This window comes from Babylonia areolata, chromosome 4 (assembly GCF_041734735.1).
Source record: "Babylonia areolata isolate BAREFJ2019XMU chromosome 4, ASM4173473v1, whole genome shotgun sequence".
NCBI lineage: Eukaryota > Metazoa > Mollusca > Gastropoda > Neogastropoda > Buccinidae > Babylonia > Babylonia areolata.
In genome coordinates, this window is record NC_134879.1 from 24,521,494 (window position 1) to 24,545,358 (window position 23,865).

General features: G+C 41.1%; 1 protein-coding gene across 1 annotated transcript; it reads left to right on the top strand.

Moving 5' to 3' along the window:
• Positions 1-9: 9 nt before the first annotated feature.
• On the top strand, positions 10-22,046 carry LOC143280987 (amino acid transporter heavy chain SLC3A1-like). The gene is made up of 10 exons (XM_076585836.1): positions 10-655; positions 2,446-2,622; positions 3,299-3,441; positions 4,963-5,088; positions 6,934-7,035; positions 7,818-7,912; positions 10,989-11,181; positions 12,834-12,980; positions 13,988-14,104; positions 16,979-22,046. Exons 1-10 carry the CDS (start codon positions 163-165, stop codon positions 17,327-17,329), a joined length of 1,944 nt encoding a protein of 647 aa, XP_076441951.1. The 5' UTR covers positions 10-162; the 3' UTR covers positions 17,330-22,046.
• The last annotated feature ends 1,819 nt before the right edge of the window (positions 22,047-23,865 follow it).

A 23,865-nucleotide genomic window follows, 5' to 3' on the forward strand; every position in this document is an offset into this window, starting at 1 on the left:
AATCAGCAAACCGGCTGCTGCAACATTTGTTATCAATTATTCATTCACTTTTACCCTTTTCTGTGGCATTTTCGTCGGCTCCAGTGGGAAATCACAGAACTCTTTACTTCAGATTTATTTTGTGCGATAGGTTGTTACCATTAGCATTTTTGTGTGGACAAGATGATGAATAATATTGTAAACGAAAATCAAAATGTTAATGACAAGCATGCAATGGATGGTGCAGCCACTATGGCTGACGACGGAAATGCGGCGGAAGAGAAACTGTGCCCAGAAGCTGGACAGACTATAGAAGATAAAGAACCATTGGACGACACGAAAACAAAATTTATCAACGGTGGCAGTTCGATCGATGATACAAAAGTGGAAATCCATGGCTCTGTGAGTGATACCTCATTCACAGGTCTGGGAAAGGAAGAGCTGAAAAAATACGAGCAAGACCCGTTTTGGGTTCGTTTACGATGGGTGCTGTTCATCGTGTTCTGGGTCGGCTGGGTCTCTATGCTGGTGGCTGCCATCGTCATTATCGTCCTTGCACCTCGCTGTCCGCACCGTCCTGACCTAAAATGGTACCACAAGGATGTGTCATACAATGTCTACGCCAAGTCGTTTTTTGATGGTGGCAAGGCGCAGGATGGTTATGGAGACTTGGAGGGTAAGAAGAGGAGGTGCAGAACAGGGCAGGAAACTTATTTACAATTTATGTTTTAAATATAAGGTAATATTTTCTCACATGTGAAGTATCATTACATGACAGGTATGCATTGACTGAAGATGTAACAGCAGATGTGATAAAAGCATGAACATTACAAGTTGCCTGATACTTTAATGCAGTAACAACAAAAACTGTTATCTCCAGTAATTGTAAAACTGAAGGATAAGAGTGGTTGCAGTATCAGTATCAGTTGCTCAAGGAGGCGTCACTGCGTTTGGACAAATCCATATACGCTGCACCACATCTGCCAAGCAGATGCCTGACCAGCAGCATAACCCAACGCGCTTAGTCAGATGATGATGATGATACTACTGCTAATAAAAGTAATAAATAAAAATAAAATAAAAAGACAATAATGATGATGAATAGGCAAATGAGCAAATAAATGTAAAACATGCAGACACACATTCACACATGCATAACAGATATGCAACAAACATGTAGTTTCACAGATATGAAAGCACAAACAAAACACATATAAACGTACACGACCCATCACACACACACACACACACACATGCACACCATCTCCCAAATTACACTGCAATGTTTCTAGAACTTCAAAAGATAGCACACATGTTCTTCTGATAGCGCAAATGACATCATTTTGCAGAAGCCCTGTCACGTGCACAGTGTGGGAAAAAAGTGAGGAGAATATGTAAGGGCTATCTGACTTTTGAAAGTTCACTTTCAACCAAACAAAGCACAGACAATAGTACACGCAAGTGCAGCACACACAATCATTATTATTATTAATCATCTTAATTCTGAATAATTTCATATACATTCCACACTTTATGCATATAATGATATATACCACATACTCAGGTACCAATCCTCACATGTGCACAATAATCACTTTGCTCAACCAGTCAAAGTGCCCAAAGAAACAATGTCGTTTTGAATCCCATGTCAAGGGAACAACAACAACAAAAATAAAATAAAGCTCGCCAAGCTCACACTGATTGACAGCTACTGAGCTAGCGGCTTCTAAGAGTAAGAGCCAGCTGACACCACCTAGTTTTGTGGCTTCTAAAGGCCTACTCACACCTTTCAGTCTTTGGGCCACACACCCACTAGGACCACTACAACGTACAAACCATTGTAGTTTGTACAAACTTTAATCTCAGGCACTGTCAGCATTAGTTACAGTTATCTCCAGCTTCACAAAAAATTCATAATAAAGACTTGGCCCAGAGGAATTTCCGACACAAGAATCCCACGTATAAATTTTATAATTCAGAGTAAACATGCCATCCATGCACTTCAAAAGAACATCAAAATAATGATCTTTAGACCCAACATATTGGTCAGGTTCTGAAAGTGTACACTTGCTACACAGTTGCATGTGTCTGAGTGTGTATTGTTGCTGGTATTTTGTTTGAAACTGAATGTAATATTTACTAAAACGTTCTATATAAAGTATATGCAATCAATGTGGAACTTATTTTTGGTAGTCTGTATTGTATAATTTCACTGTAGATCACAAACTTTGCATTAAGTGATTAACAATGACATTAAACATAGGTCTGCGGGCTTTTTGATTTCTCTGTAGAACACAGATACTGCATTAACAAACAGTTTTATTACACATCTGTGGGCTTTTTGGTGTGAGAAGCTTTGAACATAGACTGTCAGATTGGTGGGTAAAGGTTGAGATGGGAAAGCTCTTTGTCTGAAAGACTGTTGAGTATTTTAGAATATATATACACATGTACGTGTGACTTCAGGAATCCAGAAGAAGAAAGACTACATCGCAGGACTGAATGCCGACACTGTGTGGCTGAGCTCCATCTTGAAGACAGAAGGCAACAATGACCGAGCAGTACTTGATCACACCGCTTTGGATCAGAAGTTTGGCACCGTGGAATCTCTCAAAGCTTTTTGCAAGGAGCGGGCTAAAAATGGTGAGATTAATTTGGTGTGATTTTTTAAATAGCATGACATTATCAGACTTATTGTATTCTCAGTAATGAGAACACATGCATGCATGTGTGTATAGGCTGATATGCATGCATTCTCACACATTTAAACTTGTGGAGTAATAAAAACAACAACTAATATACTCACATTCATGCATGTAAGAGCACATACATGAACACGTGCATGCTCACACACCTGCACACTCAGAGGCACACAAATAGTCACTTTCACCCACCCTCACTCTGACCCCCAACCCCACACACATGCACACACTACACTGCATGCACACCATGAACACACACACACATGTGTATGCTCTTTTCTAAAAAAATGAAAATAATTCTTTCTCATTTATGCTTACATACACACACACGCGCGCGCGCACACACACACACGCGCACGCACACACGCGCACGTGCATGCATGCATGTATGCAGACATGTTTTAGTGTGCACACGTGAACACGCACACATGCGAGCACACACCCATACAAGCATGCACATATGCATGCAGAAGTTCCGGTTTATTTTCTTTTTCATACACGTTTAATCGGTCATCCAGTCCACTCCATGCTCCTCTGCACAAATTAGAGCATGTTGTCTTGTATACGTACACACAGCACTTGTCATTTCATCCTGTGTGCAACTGTGTGTGTTTCAGGCAAGCGAGTGATCATGGACCTGATCCCTAACCAGACCAGCAGGAACCACACATGGTTCATGAAGAGCCAGAAGGAGGAGGGCAAGTATGCCAGCTATTACGTCTGGGCAGACCCAAAGGCTGGCAGGGAGCCAAACGCTTGGGTGAGCGTTCTCTTGTTGTGTTAAGCATGCATGGACTGGCTTTCTGAAGTGTTGGTACTGATTGAGTGCACATGAGGCAATCATCCGAACAGGATAAAACACACACACACACACACACACACACACACACACAAAATACAACACCGAAGCAAACTGCAAACATTTTAGTTTCGCTAACAACAAATGCAACAGGACCATCAACAGCGCAAAACAATGGCCAGGTCATATAACAGTCCTTCCAGTTCTTGTGACACAAGTAAAATGAAGAAAGAAAGAAACAAACAAGTACACACAGAAAAAGGAATATTGACCCAAGTGACCCCAGTGAAGGTCACTTGGACAGGGAAGGTCACAGCCATTATTGATGTAGATCACTCATTCAAATCTCATCAATGACCATCGAGGTAAAATTATTCACAGGATATGAATGAGAGGAATAAAAGCAAATCAGTAAATGACCCTGGTATTTGAATTGAATTGCCATTTTGATTAAAGGTTTGACACTTTTTGGTTTCTTGCTCTCTGATTAATTTTTGTTTATTTTTGATAATTCTGTTTTCATCCCGGAGATGACACCTTGTGGTTGGCTGGGTTTATAAGCAGCATGATTTCTTTTGATCTTACTAGAAGATTACTAACTTACCTAGGCCTCTAATCCCTGCTTGGGTATAGGCTGTGAGCAAGAGACCTTCATAGTCCTCAGTCCTGTGCTTTTGCCTCTGTTTGGCTCCATGTCAGGCCCATCTTCTGGCTGTCTGCCTGGAGTTCTCTTTGCCGGTGTTTCTCAGTGTTTCTTAAGCAAACACGTTTTTTTTTCTTGCAGGGCATGGGTGCTGACCCTATGCCCAACTCCCAGCCTCGAGGAACATGATATCACTATTTGTCTAGTATCTACCACTTGGCTTATATCACAGATTGACATAAGTTTACATTTGGGCCAACAGCAGAGTAAGAGCTGTATTATCAATGGTTTCTCCAGCCAGTGGGAAACCATTTACAGCTTAGTCTTTTGTGAAGGACTGCGACTCTCAAACTAGGAGGCAAAATTGCACTGGTTCTTAGTGCTGCAGCCTTGTGGGCTAGCTGGCATTTGGGAACCATCCCAACGATGACTGTCCTAAAACCCTCATGGCCGAGAGTGGGGATGTACTTGGGCTACTATGATCAAATTCTAGCCCAAATAGTCGGAACAGCAGTTGCCTTCTCTGCTGTTCTGATGGTCATAGTCGGACACGACTGACTATCATATATATACCCTTTAACCTGTGTGGCTTGAGTGGCCATGCTGAGAGGATGCAGGTCACAAAGTATCAGATAAAATGATAGAACAAGATGTACTGAGCAGCAATGGCACAATGTTGTGTCCCTTCCCTAGCAAAAGTAGCTCATCTTGCTCATTGTTGATTGTTTCATGCTCCTGGCTCATTCAGATCTGGTTTGATGAAGTATAAGTTAGCAAGCATGACATGATGCATTGAAGTGATGTTGAAACAGATGTCCTGGCCGTGTAACTTGTTTCAGGAGCGGGAAGATGGGAGTGGAAAGATGTGGGTGTGGAACAGCGAGCGTCAACAGTATTACCTCAGTCAGTTTGACGGAACCGCTGATCTGAATCTGACCAATGAAAACGTCATTGAAGAGTTTAAGGTAGCTTGGTTTTCTAGCTTCAAGAATGTGATGTTTTGTTTGTGTTTCTTTGCTTGCCACACAAAGATTCTGCCTGTCTCTGTTTATGTCTATGTCTGTGACTGTCTTTCATGCCCCCCCACCCCCCACACCCTCCCCTCTCTCTCTGTCTTTTAATGCATATGTTAACCTGTTTCATGCCTGTAAGATGTCAGCTGATGTACAAGACAAAGTGCTCCACCAGTACGGCAAAGATGTCCACTCACATCCTGCATCTATTCCAATTTTCCTTTCATCCACGTTTGGTTCACTGAACACAGAAAATATCTGAACAGTTAGCTTTATGTGGCAGGAAAGGTTGGCTGTGTGAGCTGGCTTCCTTCCTTAGCAAGGTGGTCTGCACGCTCGTTGCCTGGGAGGCCTACATGTGCAGGCACCCACTGGAGGGTCGTTGGGGCTGTTTGGGTAAGTGTTGCAAGAGAGGCCTTAAGGGACTGGATCAGTGGACCAGGATCAGGGGAGTCAAGGGCCTGGAGTGTGGACATGGAGTCAGTGAAGATGGAGATGCTGCCAAGGGGCTTTCCACAGGAGGAGAGGAATTCTGCTGCTGTTTTAATGGCCAGGACTTCAGCTCTGAAATTGGAGTCACTGATCAGATGACTGACTTGTTTGTAGAGACAAACTGGCTTGCACAGCAGACACTGTAGTGGGCCTAGATGCATTTTGGAGTGGGTGAAATGTTATGAAAGAGCTTCTTCTTCTGCAGGACTAAATTCTTGGGTGTCACAAAACTTGACTGCGCTGTTTCTTAGTATATGTGACCGTCTCCCACAAAATAATAGATAACTCGTGCTGCATTCAATTGCGCTACAGGCAAAAACAGTGCTGAAGGTCCATCTGGGGTAAATCCAGTTTTTTGCACCAGTGCATAGTTCAGCCTCTGAATTTCAGCATGTCTCGCTGTTTTTGCCGAATTCAAACTATAAATTTGAAAATTTAGTTAATTTCCGCACCTACGTGGAACAGTTATCCATAAATACATAAACACATAATAAAGTGGAAATGGAAGATACTTAGAGTGTGAATCACTGAAATAAAGAATGAACAAAAATGGGCCACACTCAGTGAACCCCTGCGCACCCACCCACACTGGCATATTTAAAGTACAAAAAATAAAAAAAGATAAATTAAAAAAATTCGCAGGTTTATTTCAACAGAATCAAAATTTAGATGTGCATCATTCTAATTTTGATGTGAAAGAAATGAAAACAAAAGAAGATTTGTTTGTTGAGAGATCAGGAGGAAAAAATTCTTTTACACCCAAAACAACCATTCAAAATTACATTAATATTATCATCAAGTATAAATATCATTGCCCAAAGCATGTACAGACCCTAGTTTGAAACCTTGCTAACTTTCACAGACATACAGCTAAAAAAAACCCAACCCCGTTACAAGGGGAAAATCTCAAGAGTCAGTTGCAAAACTTTAAGGCTGTTTTTCTCAAAATGGTTGCTGCACTACTAACACACTTTGAACTACCGTAACTTCTACTTTTTTTAACATAGGAACATGTTTTGTACATCATTGGAAAGGTCTTTTCGTCTTCTTTACAATGGTGTATCTTTATATCCTAAAAAATCGACTTATCTATCATTTTGTTGAAGCTGGTCACATATTATAATTGACATTTCATGTTGATTGAATCCATCTTTGTCATTGTTGAGACAGTTGAAATATCAAAGAGAACAGACAATCTAAACCATACTGTGTTACCTTTATTCAGGCTGACTTTCATGAACAAGAACCTGACACCCATGAATACTTATTTTGATGCATACTGTATTGTGAAGAAAATGTTTTCAGAAAATCATGCAGTTCTGGGCAGGCCAAGGCATCAGTGGTTTTCACATCAACGACTTGGAGTACCTGACAGAAAACCCTGACCACACCACCAGCCTCCCAGCAGTGAGTTCATTTCTGAAGGGTGTGCTTCACAGTCGCTGCCATCATCACTCAGCCTCAGCCTCTGTGTGGCTGTCCTGTCTGCCCTGTTTAGTTTATGTCTAAAGACATGGTGTAATTTTCTGAAATAAAGATGAGTTGTAAAAACCTGCTGTAATTTCATTGAAAATAAGGTGAAAACTGTTAACTTTTTGTGTGTGCTGATTTCTGATGGGGCTTCTCTATAACCTGGAGTGCTTCATTTGTTGCAGTCATATTAGCATCCATCTGTATGGTCATTGTGTCAACATATATGTGTCTTGCCTTCCGTTCACAAACATGCTGAAGCCATACATTATATGGTGAAAATGTTTTACCTTTGAATGGAGAGCAGAATTGACATGAGAATGTCTGCATAGAAATTTGACAGCTGGTGTAGCTAAACTTAATCATTTTGGTTGTGTTGGATGTGCATTCAAATACCTCCAGCCCGCCCCTTCGCCCCACAACACACACCTCTTTCCCCTCCACCTCAATCCTCTTTCCTCCAGCGTGGATTTACATACTCATGCACACTTACATAAACACACATGACAAGTGTGCATTCACACCTACACTGAACATACATGTACCAACACACATACACATCCCACAGACAAAAACTTTCGACCCCCTGTGTATTATTGTTTTAAAATATAACCTTTACTTTTTCATAATTGTTAAGACATGAGAAATGCTTTTCAGATAAGGCCTCATTATTATGTCATTGGAGGCAATTTATAAGTTATTTACTTTTGTATTTTCAGTCAACAGAGACAAAGCACTATGCAGAAAATGTCGATGTGGTGGACGCCCTGCGTGGAATAGTGGATGGTCTGGACAACAAACCGGGCCGAGAGAAGTGAGGCTCAGTTCTCTTGTGTCTGCCACTGTCGTGTTTGTCTTGGTGCTGTATACAGTTGGCTCTAACGTTGCATTAAATGGCAGATTTTTTTTTTTTTTTTTTAATGAAAAAAGATGATAAAGAAGCATATTGCAGTTTTTGGTGTCAAGTAACGAAAAAAATCTTTTTCTTGTCTATGCCACTGTTCAGCCACTGAATAAAGAGAACCATGTTTGCAAAATCAGACTGAAATGCAAAAAAAAAAAAAAAAAAAAAACCCACAAAAAAACAAAAAAACAACAACAACAACAAAAAGAAAAAAGAAAAAGAAAGACACAATAGGAAGAAACCAAGAGAGGAGAACTACAGAAGGAGTGGGAGAGTAAGGAGTGCTAGTGTATCCCCCAAATCCAGGAATGTGGATTTGAAAAGACTATGTAAGAGTGTTGCTGGACTGGTGATTTGTGTTCGAGGGCTTTCTGGTTTTCAGGTCACTCCAGTTTCATTATGTTGCAGGTTTAAGACAGTATGAAACTGTTCGTATACATTTGTTTGACAGCTGACCTGTCTATTAACTGTTGGTATACTTTGTGTGTGATAACTGGCCTGTCTGTGTTAACTGTTGGTATACTTCGCGTGTGATGGGAGGCCTGTCTGTGTTAACTGTTGGTACACTTTGTGTGTGATGAGAGGCCTGTCTGTGTTAACTGTTGGTACACTTTGTGTGTGATGAGAGGCCTGTCTGTGTTAACTGTTGGTACACTTTGCGTGTGATGGGAGGCCTGTCTGTGTTAACTGTTGGTATACTTTGCATGTGATAACTGGCCTGTCTGTGTTTAACTGTTGGTATACTTTGTGTGTGATAACTGGCCTGTCTGTGTTAACTGTTGGTATACTTTGCATGTGATGGGAGGCCTGTCTGTGTTAACTGTTGGTACACTTTGCGTGTGATGGGAGGCCTGTCTGTGTTAACTGTTGGTATACTTTGCGTGTGATGGGAGGCCTGTCTGTGTTAACTGTTGGTACACTTTGTGTGTGATGGGAGGCCTGTCTGTGTTAACTGTTGGTACACTTTGTGTGTGATGGGAGGCCTGTCTGTGTTAACTGTTGGTACACTTTGTGTGTGATGGGAGGTCTGTCTGTGTTAACTGTTGGTATACTTTGCATGTGATAACTGGCCTGTCTGTGTTACTGTTGGTATACTTTGTGTGTGATAACTGGCCTGTCTGTGTTAACTGTTGGTACACTTTGCGTGTGATTGGAGGCCTGTCTGTGTTAACTGTTGGTACACTTTGTGTGTGATGGGAGGCCTGTCTGTGTTAACTGTTGGTACACTTTGTGTGTGGTGGGAGGCCTGTCTGTGTTAACTGTTGGTACACTTTGTGTGTGATAACTGGGCTGTCTGTGTTAACTGTTGGTATACTTTGTGTGTGATGGCTGGCCTCTCTGTGTTAACTGTTGGTACACTTTGCGTGTGAAGGGAGGCCTGTCTGTGTTAACTGTTGGTACACTTTGTGTGTGATGGGAGGCCTGTCTGTGTTAACTGTTGGTGTACTTTGTGTGTGATAACTGGGCTGTCTGTGTTAACTGTTGGTATACTTTGCGTGTGATAGCTGGCCTGTCTGTGGTAACTATTCGTACACTTTGTGAGTGATGGGAGGCCTGTCTGTGTTAACTGTTGGTACACTTTGTGTGTGGTGGGAGGCCTGTCTGTGGTAACTGTTGGTACACTTTGCATGTGATGGGAGGCCTGTCTGTGTTAACTGTTGGTACACTTTGTGTGTGATGGGAGGCCTGTCTGTGTTAACTGTTGGTATACTTTGTGTGTGATAACTGGCCTGTCTGTGTTAACTGTTGGTATACTTTGTGTGTGATGGGAGGCCTGTCTGTGTTAACTGTTGGTATACTTTGTGTGTGATGGGAGGCCTGTCTGTGTTAACTGTTGGTATGCTTTGTGTGTGATGGGAGGCCTGTCTGTGTTAACTGTTGGTACACTTTGTGTGTGATGGGAGGCCTGTCTGTGTTAACTGTTGGTACACTTTGTGTGTGATGGGAGGCCTGTCTGTGGTAACTGTTGGTACACTTTGTGTGTGATGGTTGGCGTGTCTGTGTTAACTGTTGGTATACTTTGTGTGTGATGGTTGGCGTGTCTATGTTAACTGTTGGTACACTTTGCGTTTGCCGGCTGGCCTGTCTGTGTTAACTGTTTGTACACTTTGTGTGTGATGGGAGCCTGTCTGTGTTAACTGTTGGTACACTTTGTGTGTGATGGGAGCCTGTCTGTGTTAACTGTTGGTGTTGTATTGTGTTATTATTATAGTACTGTATTACTCTTTTTAGTCACAACAGATTTCTCTGTGTGAAAGTTGGGCTACTCTCCCCAGGGATAACGCGTCGCTGCACTGAGAGCTCCACCCATTTTTGGGGTATTTTTTCCTGCCTGTAGTTTTTTTATTTTGTTTTCCTATTGAAGTGGATTTTTCTGCAGAATTTTGCCTGGGACAACTCTTTTTGTTGCCATGGGTTAATGTACTTGCGCTAAGTGCATGCTGCATGTGGGACCTCAGTTTATTGTTCATCCGAATGACTAGCATCCAGATCACCGCTTAAGGTCTAGTGGAAGGGGAGAAAATACTGGTGACTATGGTGGGATTCGAACCAGCAGGTTCAGATTCTCACGATTCCTGGGCGGGTGTGTTACCTCTGGGCCACAACTCTATGGGATCGTGTTGTGTTACACTTTGTGTGTGATGGATGGCGTGTCTGTGTTGTGTCAGACTCCTGGTGGGCACAGTGCGGTTGTGCTGGCAGTGACAGACTGTGGCTGTTCAACGGAGGGAGGGGGAGGCTTGGGCTATCTGTGTTAACTGTTGGTACATTGAAAGTTTGACAGCTGGCATGTTTGTTGCAACTTCATATATGTTAGACTCGACTTCGGTCTGAGAGACTGATTGGTGTGAGTGACAAACCTTTGAATGCACATGTAATTTCCAGTCGGATTAATAAAGATGTATTGTATTGTATTGTATTGTATTGTATTGTATTATTAGTACACTTCAGATTTGACAGATGAGATGTCTGTGTTGTGTGTCAGACTCCTGGTGGGCACGGTGCGGGGTGCGGACAGTGACAAACTGTGGCTGTACAATGGAGGGACGGGGAGGCGTGGTCTGCACGTGGTGTCCGTGGTACTGGATGACCTGGACAGGCACATCAGTGCCCGCGACCTGCAGGCCAGGCTGGAACCCTACGTCAACAGCTCCACCACACACTGGATTGGATGGAGGGTACCTGTCCTTTGTTGTTTTTGTTTCTATGTTATGGTTGTTATAATTGTTATAATTATTATTATTGATTTAAAAAAAAAATTATTATCATCATTGTTATTATTAGTATTATTTTTTTGATTATTGTGATTGATATTTTTCATATTATTATCATTATTATTAGTATTAGTATTGTTGTTATAATTATTGTTATTGATATATTAAAAATTATTATCATTATTATTATTGTTATTGTTATTGTTGTATTCTTCTTCTTCTTATCTTCATTATTGATTGGTTCATTTTTATTATCATTATTATTCTCGTGATTATGATGATGAATATCATTATTTAATTTGTTTATTTTATATGCTGTCAGTCATTTTAGTGGTCTGTGTGTTTGTGTTGTGAATAGAAACCTCAGTTGTTTATTTTCTTAGAAAATTGCAATAATCATAAGAATTATTCATTCCCCTCCAGCTATCATTCATATATATTCATTTCACCAAGCTTCAGTAGTCAAAGGGTTTAAAAGGCAAACATAAAACCTACAGAAAGATACTGCACAAACAGTACTAATTCTTTCTTGGCTGCAGCATCATCAGGTAATGCAGAGAGCACTCTCCATGTCTGACACTGAACGAAGGCAGTCTGTGATAATTACAAATAGTCAAGTGTGGTAACTCTCTCCATTCACAAGATACACAACATCTAGTCAATGCTGCTTATGCTACCGATTCAGCTAACACACAGGTAAGTAAAAGGCACATTGGAACAAACCCAGACACTTCCTCAAGAAAGGAAGCACCAGTTTTGTCCTTATACCAGTCATTTGACATGTGCAGATAGCAGCAGTGACAAAAGAAATTTGCAAACACAAATTAGCTTTTATTCAAGACTGGCATAGCCTTTTTAATCTTGCTTAACTCTTTCCGGACGAATGAATGCTCACGCATTCGTATGCAAAACGTATTCGGATTCGGACGAAGGAATGGAATAGCATTCTCCGAAAGTAAAATTCCATCATGCGCTGTACACGTGATTTTTTGATTAGCCAAGCAGAGTGCGCTATTCTGGGTCACTCCACAATCGATCAGTATGATTGGTCAGCCTGGGATGTGTGGCCTGTCTCGCACACATGCTCACAAAGTCACTGACCGGTCGTCTGCTCGCGTGCCAGCCTGTTAGCAAAGCAGGCTCTTCTCAGAATGTTGTGAAGCGAACAAGGCAGTGACGGCAACGTTTTAGTGTTGCCGAAGTACTTGAAATGCTACAAACTGAAGGGTCGGAAATTGAAGAGGTGGGTGATGATGAAGAAGAAAGCGAATTTAATGCAGAAAGCGAGCATGGGTATGGTGATTCGGGGTGAAAAATTGGTAGTATTTTCTACATATGGCAAAACTGTAAAAATAAGATGAGAAATTTGATTTTGTTATATGTAATAGCTCAACACGTAATAAACCAGTTCTGAAAGTTTCATTTTCTTACACATTATTTTGTATTTTTTATAATTTTTTTCCAAACCCTTACAAATGGGCCGTCTGTGGGGAAAAGCAAGGGAGAAAACTTGTCGTCCCGAGTGAGTTAAGATACACAGAATGTGCGGATGATACAGAACAAACACATGGTTGGCTCAGTGGGGTTTTTTTAAAACTTGTTTGTGGTTGTTACAGCTGAGTTCATCCAGCCCTGGAAGTCAGCGTGTGTTCAACCGGGTGGGGATGAAGCGCATGACCATCGCCCACGCTCTCCAGATGCTGCTGCCAGGATCGGCACTCCCTTACTACGGGGATGAGCTGGCCATGGAGGATGGGCCGCAGGTGAGTGAGTGACAGCCAGCATGCTGCTACATGGGGTTGTTCCTGTCGTGTTCAGGACTGACACTGGTATGGGATCATGTTGTGGTGACAGAGTTCAGGTACCTAACATTACAGTGTTGTTGATTGTTTACTGGATGTGGAAAGTTTGGATATTACAAATCTGACACTTTTTCACTTTTTTGTTGTTGTTGTTGTTGTTGTCTTGGTGATACTGGACCCACTGAACAAGACAGTAATCAGGATTCTTGTACCATTTATTTTCATCACCATCATTATTATGTCTTAAAAAGTGACGCTAATGGGATGTCTGCAGTGTGTATGTATGCATCCCAGAACAGGGATAAGAATGACTTTACCTCTCTAATAAAAGTCTAGCCAGTAATACCGTGAAGATTTTATTTTGACTCTGAAAGTCTAGCCAGTAGAAACAAGATTTTACCTTTGTCTCTGAAAGTCTAGCCAGTAGAACCTAGAAGATTTTACCTGTCTCTAAAAGTGTAGCCAGTAGAATCTATAAGATTTTACCTCTTTCTTTAAATATAGCCAGTAAAACCTAGAAGATTTTAACTAAAAGTCTAGCCAGTAAAACCCAGATTTTACCCTTGTCTCTGAAAGTCTAGCTAGTAAAACACAGATTTTACTTCTCCCCAGAAGTCTAGCCAGTAGAACCTAGCTTTTACCTCTGTCTCTAAAAGTGTAGCCAGTAGAAGCCAGAAGATTTACCTGTCTCTAAAAGTCTAACCAGTAGTCTACTAGAAGCCAGATGATTTTATCTCTGTCTCTAAAAGTCTAGCCAGTAGAACACAGAAGATTTAACTGTCTCAAAAAGTCTAGCCAGTAGAATCATGAAGATTTTACCTCTGTCTCTAAAAGTCTAGCCATTAGAAACAAGAAGATTTTGCCAGTCGTTAAAAATCTAGCCAGTTGAACCTGTGACCCAAATCAGTCTGTGAATAAGGCTGCCTCGTGCATTAGGTGCTCAGGTCAGTGTGTGCATGTTCCCACAGGACGACAAGAGGACGGTCAGCCCAATGCAGTGGAGCAAGGGAAAGAATGCAGGCTTCACCCAGGCCACCACGCCATGGCTGCCACTCAGCAACAGCTACACCTCCCAAAATGTCAATGTAAGTTGTTCTTGCCAGTGTTCTGTCACTTCACTGCAAGGTAGTTCAGAGTCAGGCACACAGGTATTTGCAGTTTTACTTTTTAAAAACATCTGCAGGTTTAAAAAAAAAAAAAAGATGAAAAGGCAGCATTGAATTTAAGTTGTGGATGCAAGTTATGCTTCAAAACCCATTTTCTTTTTGAATATCTGTGCTGTATTCTTTGGATGCTGCACTTTTGTTCAAGTCAGCTAACTACTACCATATAAAAACAACAAACGTTTGGGGCAGACAGAGTGAAACTATTGTGACTTGTTTAAATGTCAGAATGATCACACTGCATTCCATACAAAGTGTTTTCTGATTGCAATTGTTTATGTGTGGTTGAAATGTCAAATTCATGGTTTGATAAGTTAATATGAAATGCAGGTCAGAGTTTCATCTGTTTGAGCAAAGATGTTTGAGTTAAGCCATATGAAGAAATAAAAAGAAAAAAGTATCAAAGTTTTCAGAGCTATGATATTTTTGCAGAGACACCAAAATCTGCAAGTAACAAATGAAAGTAATAAAGAGTTTGAAAAATTGATTCACCAAAAGTTCTGTTGTCGTAGGGAGTATTACAGTGAAAATGTTATATGGAATTCTATGTAGATGCTATCACAGTAAATCTAAAACGCTAAAAAGAGTTGGCTAGAGGCATGATGGCAGAATCAGTAAGGTACTGGGCTTCAGATCCATTGTTCACTAGTGATCGGTGTTTGACATGCTGTTGTGTCCTTGGGAAGGGAACTTTACTCCTTCTTCTTCTTCTTCTGCATTCGTGGGCTGCAACTCCCACGTTCACTTGTATATACGTGAAAGGGCTTTTATGTGTATGACCGTTTTTAACCCGCCATGTAGGCAGCCATACTCCTCTTTCGGGGGAGTGCATGCTGGGTATGTCTTTGTTTCAATAACCCACCGAATACTGACATGGATTACAGGATCTTCAACGTGCGTATTTGATTTTCTGCTTGCGTATACACACGAAGGGGGTTCAGGCACTGGCAGGTCTGCACATATGTTGACCTGGGAGATTGTAAAAATATCCACCCTTTACCCACCAGGCGCCATCACTGTGATTCGAACCCTCAGATTGGAAGTCCAACGCTTTAACCATTCGGCTATTGCGCCTGTTGAACTTTGCTCCAATTTTGCTCACTCCACCCAGGAATGAATGGATGGATACCTGACCTTGGATGTGGAAGGTTAAAATGGCGGAAGGAGATGATTGGGCCCCGCCTTCCTGTAGCAAGCCCTAGGCAGTGGTTATGAATTTACTGCCTTGATGGCCATAAAAGACTATGGGACCTTATTGAGCCTTGTGCCTGAACACTGCTCTGGCATCAAAATTTGTCTCATTGAAATGATTTTCACAATCCTACATATGCATAAACCACAAGGAAGGGGGGCTAACTTCCACAGTATTTCTGGGTGTGTCCACACGTAATTTGGAGGAAGAACAGTATATTTTCTGCGTTTTTCTTCGTACTGATCACATTTCTCCTCACCTCCGCACTCTACATTGGCTCCCCATTGAAGCGATAATTAAATACAAAGTTGCGTGTCTCTGCTATTCTGCTTTCCACTCCGCAGGACCTACATATCTTTCTGACCTTATCAGTGTTTACACTTCTGCAAGAAATCTCCGCTCTTCCTCTGACTGTTATCTTTTGAAACTTCCTCTTGTCAGTACAAAAAGCTGTGGTGAACGTTCTGTCTTCTTTGCTGCTCCATACATCTGGAACAACCTTCCTCATCATATCCGAGCATCTGATTCTATTTCTGCTTTTCGCGCATCACTAAAAACTCATCTTTTTAAAACCTATCTATAAGCACTCTTAGCTTCCTTGTTCTCCAACACCACCTGTGGAAGAAGTGTGTGTATAATGACTGCATGATATCTGTCTGTATGCAAGACTTGTACACCTCCCATGTCAGCTCACTTTGGATGTATGTAGAGTGGGAGGGGGAGAGTGTGAGTGTGTGGGGGAGGGGGGGGGGGGGGGGGGGGGGGTTCTTGAGAAAGAGTTATGAAACTTGTAATATTTTTCTTTCATGTAAAGTGCCCTGAGCTCTTAGAGAGAAAGGGCGCCATATAAATGTACATTATTATTATTTTTTTCCCCACATCAATATGGCATGGATGCTTGCTGTGGTTGTAAACTCTCCAGGGTTTAACTAAGCATATTTGGCATGCCCACTTGTGTTCCTTACTCATTTACTGATATATCCTGTCAGTCTTCTCCCTGGAAAATATTGCTTTATATATATATATATGGTGCAGTTTGCTTGGCCTGGTCTCAGTTTGGAGTTGTGCTTCAGGTGTTTTATCTTGCCACTCTTCATTTTCTTGTCTACTGATACGTTGTTTTGGTGTTTTGTTTGTTTGGTTTGTTTATTTATTTTTATTCATGTGTGTGGTGTGTGTGTGTGTGTGTGTGTGTGTGTGTGTGTGTGTGTGTGTGTGTGTGTTGTCCCACCCCCACCCCCGTCTAATTCCATTAGTATTGTCAATGTTTCTTTGTTGTAGCTAAATCTGTGCACATACTTTCAAAAGTGTATGCTTCATGAAACTCATGCTTGTTGTGATCAAAGTGTTAATGTTCATGGCTGCATTGTTTTGTCCTTGAAGGGATTGCTTACTTACTGACTGACTGACGAACTTAATGACTTACTTACTCACTTACTTTTACCCACTCACTGCCTGACTGACTGACTGATTTGCTTACTGACTGACTGACTGACTTCCTTGCTTACTGCCTGTTATTTCCTCTAGCATACAGGGCAGCAAGGAGGAAACTTGAGCGAATGAAACTCGTTATAAGCCAATCCTTCCTCCTCCCTGTCCCACAGAGCATGACTGCCCAGCTGCGGGACCACAGTGTGATGAAAACCTTCAAATCCCTGACCGCCCTCAGGACCACTGAGGACTCCCTGCTGTTCGGTCACACCATGTTTTGCTCCACCGACAACCTGCTCATCTTCGCCCGCCATGCCCCTGGGTTCGACTCCTTCCTGGTGGTGGCCAACCTGGGCCCCACCACGGCCCACAGGTTTGGCAGCAGTGAGTGTGCCAGCGGGCGGAAGACTGGCAAGCTGGTGTTCCATTCCCACAACAGCGAGCACGAAGGCAAGATGCTGAAGCTGTACAAGGCCATTCACATCGATGAGGATGAGGTCCTGGTGCTCAAGCTGGCTGCCTAGCTCTGTATGGCCCGGTTTCTATGTTCTGATGTTGTATTAGGAAGGAATTTCCAGTCTGCCTCCTAGAGACAAGTAAAATCATCCATGTTCATTCCAAGTTTCCATTTGATGTTGTTTTACAGAGGTAGTATTTTTTTTTCTAAAGTTTGAATTGAAATTGGTCTTTTTCTCCCTTTCAAAGCAGATGTCGTGGTGGCTGTGTGTATTGTTATATGACATGCTGATTTTGAAATGACACATGGAATAGAAAAGCCCAATTCACTGAGCCTTCAGCTGTCTGATTCAGTGAGGATTGGTATGGGCACTGCCTCTTCTGATATCACAGTTAGTGCCATGTTGTAGTGCAGAACTGAGAATTTTGATCTTTGCTTAGAATGGGGTTTTCCCAAAACTTAATAAGTCTGGAAAACATTTGGATTTCTTAGGATAACAGAATCAACCTGGCCCTGTAAGAGTTGAGAGGAAAAATGCTGAATTTCTTCTGAAGACAAAATGTTTGTCAAAAGTTGTACATTTAAGACAGAGCAAGACACTCACTCACAAACGACTAAATGACGAAGCAGTCACTTTTGGATATGGAGAAGTTGCTAACCGAAGGTATAAAGAACAGTGGTTGACTTATTTGGTTGGTAATGCTTAAGGCTGTGGGACTTAGTTAATATGCGTTAGATCATATTTTGCTTTTGGGAGGTCACTCAGATCACCTCTGGCAATGTTAGGTGACCAATGATTGAACTGAGTGGGATAAATCTCTTTGTTTTGAAAACAGGGTGTGTACAGAGTTGTGGAAGTCTGGAAAAGTCTTGGAAATATGAGATAACCATTTCTAGGGCTGGGAGTCTTTGAAAGATATGTTTTGCCCTTCAGGTTCTGGAAAAGTCTTGGACTTTTGATAAAACCCTTGAACAGTACCATTCAATGATGAGCTGAATGCATTGAAATGCAGTCAATCAAAAAAGCAAAGAAGCAATGAAAAATGAACAGCTATACTGGGATACGCACTGATCTCTTTTGTCAGCGGCACTCCAGGTGAATATTTAATTCAGTTTGACTTTGTGTTTGGTATGGGAAATTTTCAGTCTGGTCAGGAAAAGGTCTTGAAAAAATATGGAATTTTTGGTCATCACATCTGTTGGACCCCTGTGAAGAGAACCACAGACATGTTGGTCTGGTGTGTTTGGAAAAGGAAAGATGGGGGTGTGCTCTGTGTGAGAGAGAGAGAGAGTCTTGACACGGAATGGCACACATATTGAACTAGAATTTTCCATTGTCAAAAGCATAACCAAAGAAAAAAACCCAAACAAACTGACATATCATACATGTTGACAGCTTGTGATGTGCATTTATCAACACATTGATCAAGGTCAGCAGTCACATTGTTGCACTTGTTTTTATTTGGTCATTGTCACAAATAATTTCCATCTCCTGGAACTTGATTACTATGACAGTATGATAACATTCCACAGTTTGGATTTATTGCAAACAAGTTCCAGGGATTAGTTTTAGTCCAAATATTCACATGAATACTGCATTTTTGGGACTCTGCAGATTGCATGCACTAACTGCTTTCATCGCAGTATTTCTGTCATTAGTTAGTATTTGGCATGGTTAGTCTCACATTGGTGACAAACAAGAGTTTGCTTTGATCAGGAATTGTTTCACAATTATGTTTGTTGGTGCTTTCACTTTGGCAAGATTTCTTAGAGTCTTCTTGTGTGGCCTTGTACATTGTTTTGTTACATTCAAGAGTTTGAGCTTCAAGGATCAGGGTGTGGGGATGTTCCATTATTTTATTTGGAGATTGTACTGGGGTATCCAGATTGTCACAGGCGATGTTGGGTGAAACAGGTTTGTAGTAGTATTGATGCCATATTTAGGCATATGGAATGAAGATAAGTCTCTGTGATATAATTACAGTAAATTCATCAGCATTGTACCGAGTTGATTTAGTGGTGCTCCACCCTGCTTCATTGCATGTTGGTAGTTTTAAAGGTTTGAAGGTTGAAAATATACTTTACTGAGACTAGGATCAGCATCGTGTCAAAGTGAGCATGCATAACATGGCTGGCTGTGTCTTGCCAACAGCTAAATGGATTACGAAAGCTTGTTCACACAGCTTGTGGAGGTGTGGCAGCAGTCTATGTGCAGCGGTGGAGGTCCAGTCTTTCTCTCCCCCACTGTTGTGAAGAAATGGTGCTAGAGCTGATGTATATCATACATCAGCATATTGATATGTTTGTGTTGATACTTTCACAGACGGAGGCATGGTCAGTAAATCTTTCTGACTACAAGATGAAAGGTTTTGCTTTGCATCGCTCCTTCCACCATCCACTGTCATTACATAGAAAGTTCAGGGAATGGTAAAGTATTCAGCCAGCTTGTCTTCTTGTTCACAAGGTTAGATCTTTGTTTCAGGTCATATGTAGTATTGTATGTGTATGTCTTCTTTACAAGGAGTGCTCATACTGAAGTGTGTAAGCTTTCCAATAGCTTACGTTGGAGCTGTTTCCATGTTTGTGCTGAAGACTTTACAGCTTAGTATTGTGTCTTAATGGTGCTTGACATTGGTTCTATAAAGTGTGTGGCGTAGTCCCAGCTTTGATATTGTCTGCTGTGATGTGTGCTGATTGTGACTTCACCATGCGTTTGTTCACCTGTTGTAGTTCCCCACTTGTGCTCAATTGTCTCCTTCCTCCTGTGATTTTTTTAACTGTGGGAATTCAGTCAGACTTGCATCATAATCAGTGAGGGAAGAGGAGATATATTTTAAATTATATCTTCAAAAACTGTGATTAAATTTTACCTTGTCTGGAAAATTATGTTTGATTTAACACCTTTGCTGAATGTATCTCAGTCTCAGATGCCTTGTGACATTAGCTGTGCATTCATATCTCACAGAACAAGTTTGTGTTGGCAATACTTTGTTGATAAAAAAACTAGACATAGTGATACTGCGTTTTATTGAAGAAAAGGAGAACAAAGTACAGATGATGAAAATGTTTATGTATGTATACTTTTAACAAGACAGCAGGACTTAAAAAAAATGTTAAAAAAAAGGAAAAAAATTCATACCAAAGAGCATTGATACACAGCCAAGGACAGCGATCTTGAGTTTTTCCATGCAGGTTGGTCCTGATAATTTAGCAGCCAAGCTTTCATTGTTTTAAGTCGTAGACTGTGTAATGAGGAAAAATCAGCAGCCACAAAATATGCCTCTGACAACATACAGCTAGCAAAAGTTGATGTAGAAAATCAGCTGTCAGAGAATGCTGATTTGGCTGCCTTTGCATACCAACTGTGGCACAAAAACCTGTGTATCTGCATGCTCATGTCACATTAGTGCAAGTATAAGTATTGACTGATAGTGATTTACTTCTTTGTAATCTCCAGCCTTTGTTTTCAATTGCATGCTGCCAGTGCCATAGAACAAAGTATATATTGTTTGACAATTTTTGAACTTCTGTGTGATTAGCAAAGGAATTGAGTGTACATTCAGTTTTGAGAACTAACTTCTTTGGTAAAGCTAATTTGTGTTAGCACATTTTTTATGTCATTGCTGCTGTGTGCACATGTCAAATGATCGGTATTATGACAAGCCCGGTGCTTCCTGTTTTGAGGAAGTGTCTGGGTTTATTCCAGAGTACCTTTTATTTACCTGTGTGCTAGCTGAATCGGTAGCATAAGCAGCATTGACTTGAAGTTGTTACCTTGCATATGAAGAGAGTTACCACTCTTTGTTGTTTGTTAATCATTTATTCTCCCAGCCTCATTGTTCTGTCATTTCTTTTGTATCTGCTTTTCTTCCTCTGTTCCATCTGCTTTTGTTCCTCTGTTCCTGTCAAAAAGCTGACAATCCTGGCACATTCATGTGGTAACTGTTTGGAACAGTTTGTTCAGAAGAGGAATTGGATGGAATAAATGGGACTGCATTCATGACAACAGTTCTTGGATCTCTGAGAAAGTATGAAAAGATGTGAAGAGGAACTTCCTTCTGCACCAGTTTTCTCTCTCTCCTTTCTTGTTTTGAGCTGACTTAAAGAACTTGTCATTTGGACGTGGGGTGAACAACAGCTGGGCAGAATATTAGTAAAACATTCTGCGGGAGAAATTTTTTGTTGTATGATTTTTATGTGGCCAGTTTAGAAAATATCTCCTCCCACGATCAATTTTTTTTCCTTTTTAAATTTATGTTTGTTTTTTTGGATTATGAAGTTCTGATTTTTATCTTGGTAAATAATTCAAATATTTCTCCACTTTTTACATACATTGTTGATTACTTTTCAAGCCAGACTTGAAAATCTTTTATTATGATTTTATTATTATTTATTTATTTATTTATTTATTTTTATTTTTTATTTTTTTGCTTTTTAGAGTTCATTTCTTTTATTTTCAAAAGGGACTCTTTTACAATTGTTGACTTACTTTTATGATAGAAAAAAAATACCGACTAAGTATTTGGGATAATGCAGTGCTTTTGCTGTGTTTAGGTAAATATTAAACAACAGTATTATCATGAATAGTAAAATATGAAGCTGATGCTTGAAAAAATTGAAATAAGTTGGTATCTGCTTTTATATAAAAATGTCTCTTTCAGAAGGATTTTTTTGAAATAATTATTTTCTGTTTGCGTGTGTGTTGCTTTTGGATGTTTTGCAGCTATTGCCCTCCTATTTTTTTCCTGAGCAGCATGAAGAATAAAGCTCTGCAAGTGAACTTGTCTCCCATTTCCAAATGTTCCTCTGCGTGTGTGTGTGTGTGTGTGTGTGTGTGTGTGAGGAGACACAGAGAACAAGAGAGAGAGGGGTGCTGTATGAATACCTGAATAACTGGTTAGTGTGTAAGGCGCAACTTACACACTTTCATTATCAGATGATACCATGAAAGTAATTCTTTGCAGCATTGCATCTGAAGTTTCTGTACACAACACACAATTACAGTTATAATTTTTATATTCAATTTTTTTTCTTGGTCAGAGGATCTGAATGAAAACAACACACACCTGGTCTGGTGGCTAATGTGTAGTTAAAATTCCTGCAGAAAGTATTGACAGTAACAGATAATATTTTCACTGATATGTAGGGGCACAGATGAAAGCTGATGGTGTGTTGCTGCACTGGACCTAACACTCGCCATGATACTATGTCACCGGTAAGGGCACTTGCTATCCTGCCTCTCGTTGGCTCTCTCACACACACACGCACACACACAACACACCTATCGAGAATGAAAGGGTGGCATTCACACTGAGAGAGCTCTTTAAATGTTTAAGCGGGTCGATTACTGCTTCGACAGCACATAAAAAGAAAAGAAAAAAAGCGACACCACCAAACGAAACTGGGGGCAACAGCTATAATTATCATAGCCACCCAAGGCTCCTTACCCACCACCCATTGCCACCTCAGTGCTGACGTGCGTGTATCCGAACATAAACGGTTACCCGGGTGCAATCGGTGCGACATCGGAAACCCATTATACGGGGCAGTCACCCCTCGGAGGCGATGCAATGACCCGTGCAGTTTGTGAACTGTGCCCGTTTGTCAGGCAGGATGAAAAGGGTTGTACATAAAGTTTGGCTTTAAAACGAAAAATAACGAAATAAAATTAAACAAACAAAAACGGAAGGAAAAATAACTAACAAACAAAACATCATCAAATACATCATAAAGATATGAGTTCCACAAAACAGAACAAGATCTAAATCAAATAAAAAAAGTAAATTAGAGAAGAATCCATTAGTGTGCTCACAATATTAACACATTTTTGCTCGGCGCCTTTCTGTTCACCATAGACCTATTGATTGGTGTGTGTGTGTGTGTGTGTGTGTGTGTTTGGGGTTGTTTCGTTTTGTTTTTGTCTACGGGGAAGAGTCGGAATTGAGAATTCTCAGAATTTTCAGAGGGTGGAAATAGTGTTACTCAGGATTTCTTTGTCTGTGCTCTTCACCTATATATAATGACTATGGTAAGCCATCAAACAGAGGGCGTACTGGGTCACACCACACGTCCGCTGCGGCAAGCTGAACAAAACAGTTCAGGCACAAGCCTACATTTGACTCGACGCAGTCAGACGGTAAGGCACGTTCGCCGCGTAGTAGAAGATGGTCGCATCCCAAAAGACATCCTCTATGGAGAGCTCACCACGGGGCAGAGAAGCATCGGCCGTCCACAGCTGAGATACAAAGACGTTTGCAAACGTGACATGAAGGCACTTGAGATCAACACTGAGTCCTGGGAGGACCTTGCAGATGACCGCAACAGATGGAGAAGCACTCTCAAGAATCAGCTACGGACTGGTGAGGACAAACTGTCAGCTGCTGCAGCAGAAAAGCGAGCTCGCAGAAAAGGGATGGCAGCCGACAGACCAGCATCAGCTTACACATGTGATTGCTGCGACAGAGACTGTCTCTCTCGCATCGGTCTCTACAGTCACAGGAAACGCTGCTTGGTCCAAGCAGACAGCCCAATTAGACATTAGGTTGGATACACTCTATCCATGGTCATCCATGACCGACGGAGGCCTACTACTACTAGTCAGTA

What these genes read in the sequence shown, in the direction of transcription:
- LOC143280987 (XM_076585836.1), top strand. Translation starts at nt 163, where the DNA reads ATGATGAATAATATTGTAAACGAAAATCAAAATGTTAATGACAAGCAT. An exon ending in ACGTCATTGAAGAGTTTAAG is followed by an intron (nt 5,089 to 6,933) that starts GTAGCTTGGTTT and finishes AAATGTTTTCAG; the next exon opens with AAAATCATGCAGTTCTGGGC. An exon ending in CCATGGAGGATGGGCCGCAG is followed by an intron (nt 12,981 to 13,987) that starts GTGAGTGAGTGA and finishes ATGTTCCCACAG; the next exon opens with GACGACAAGAGGACGGTCAG.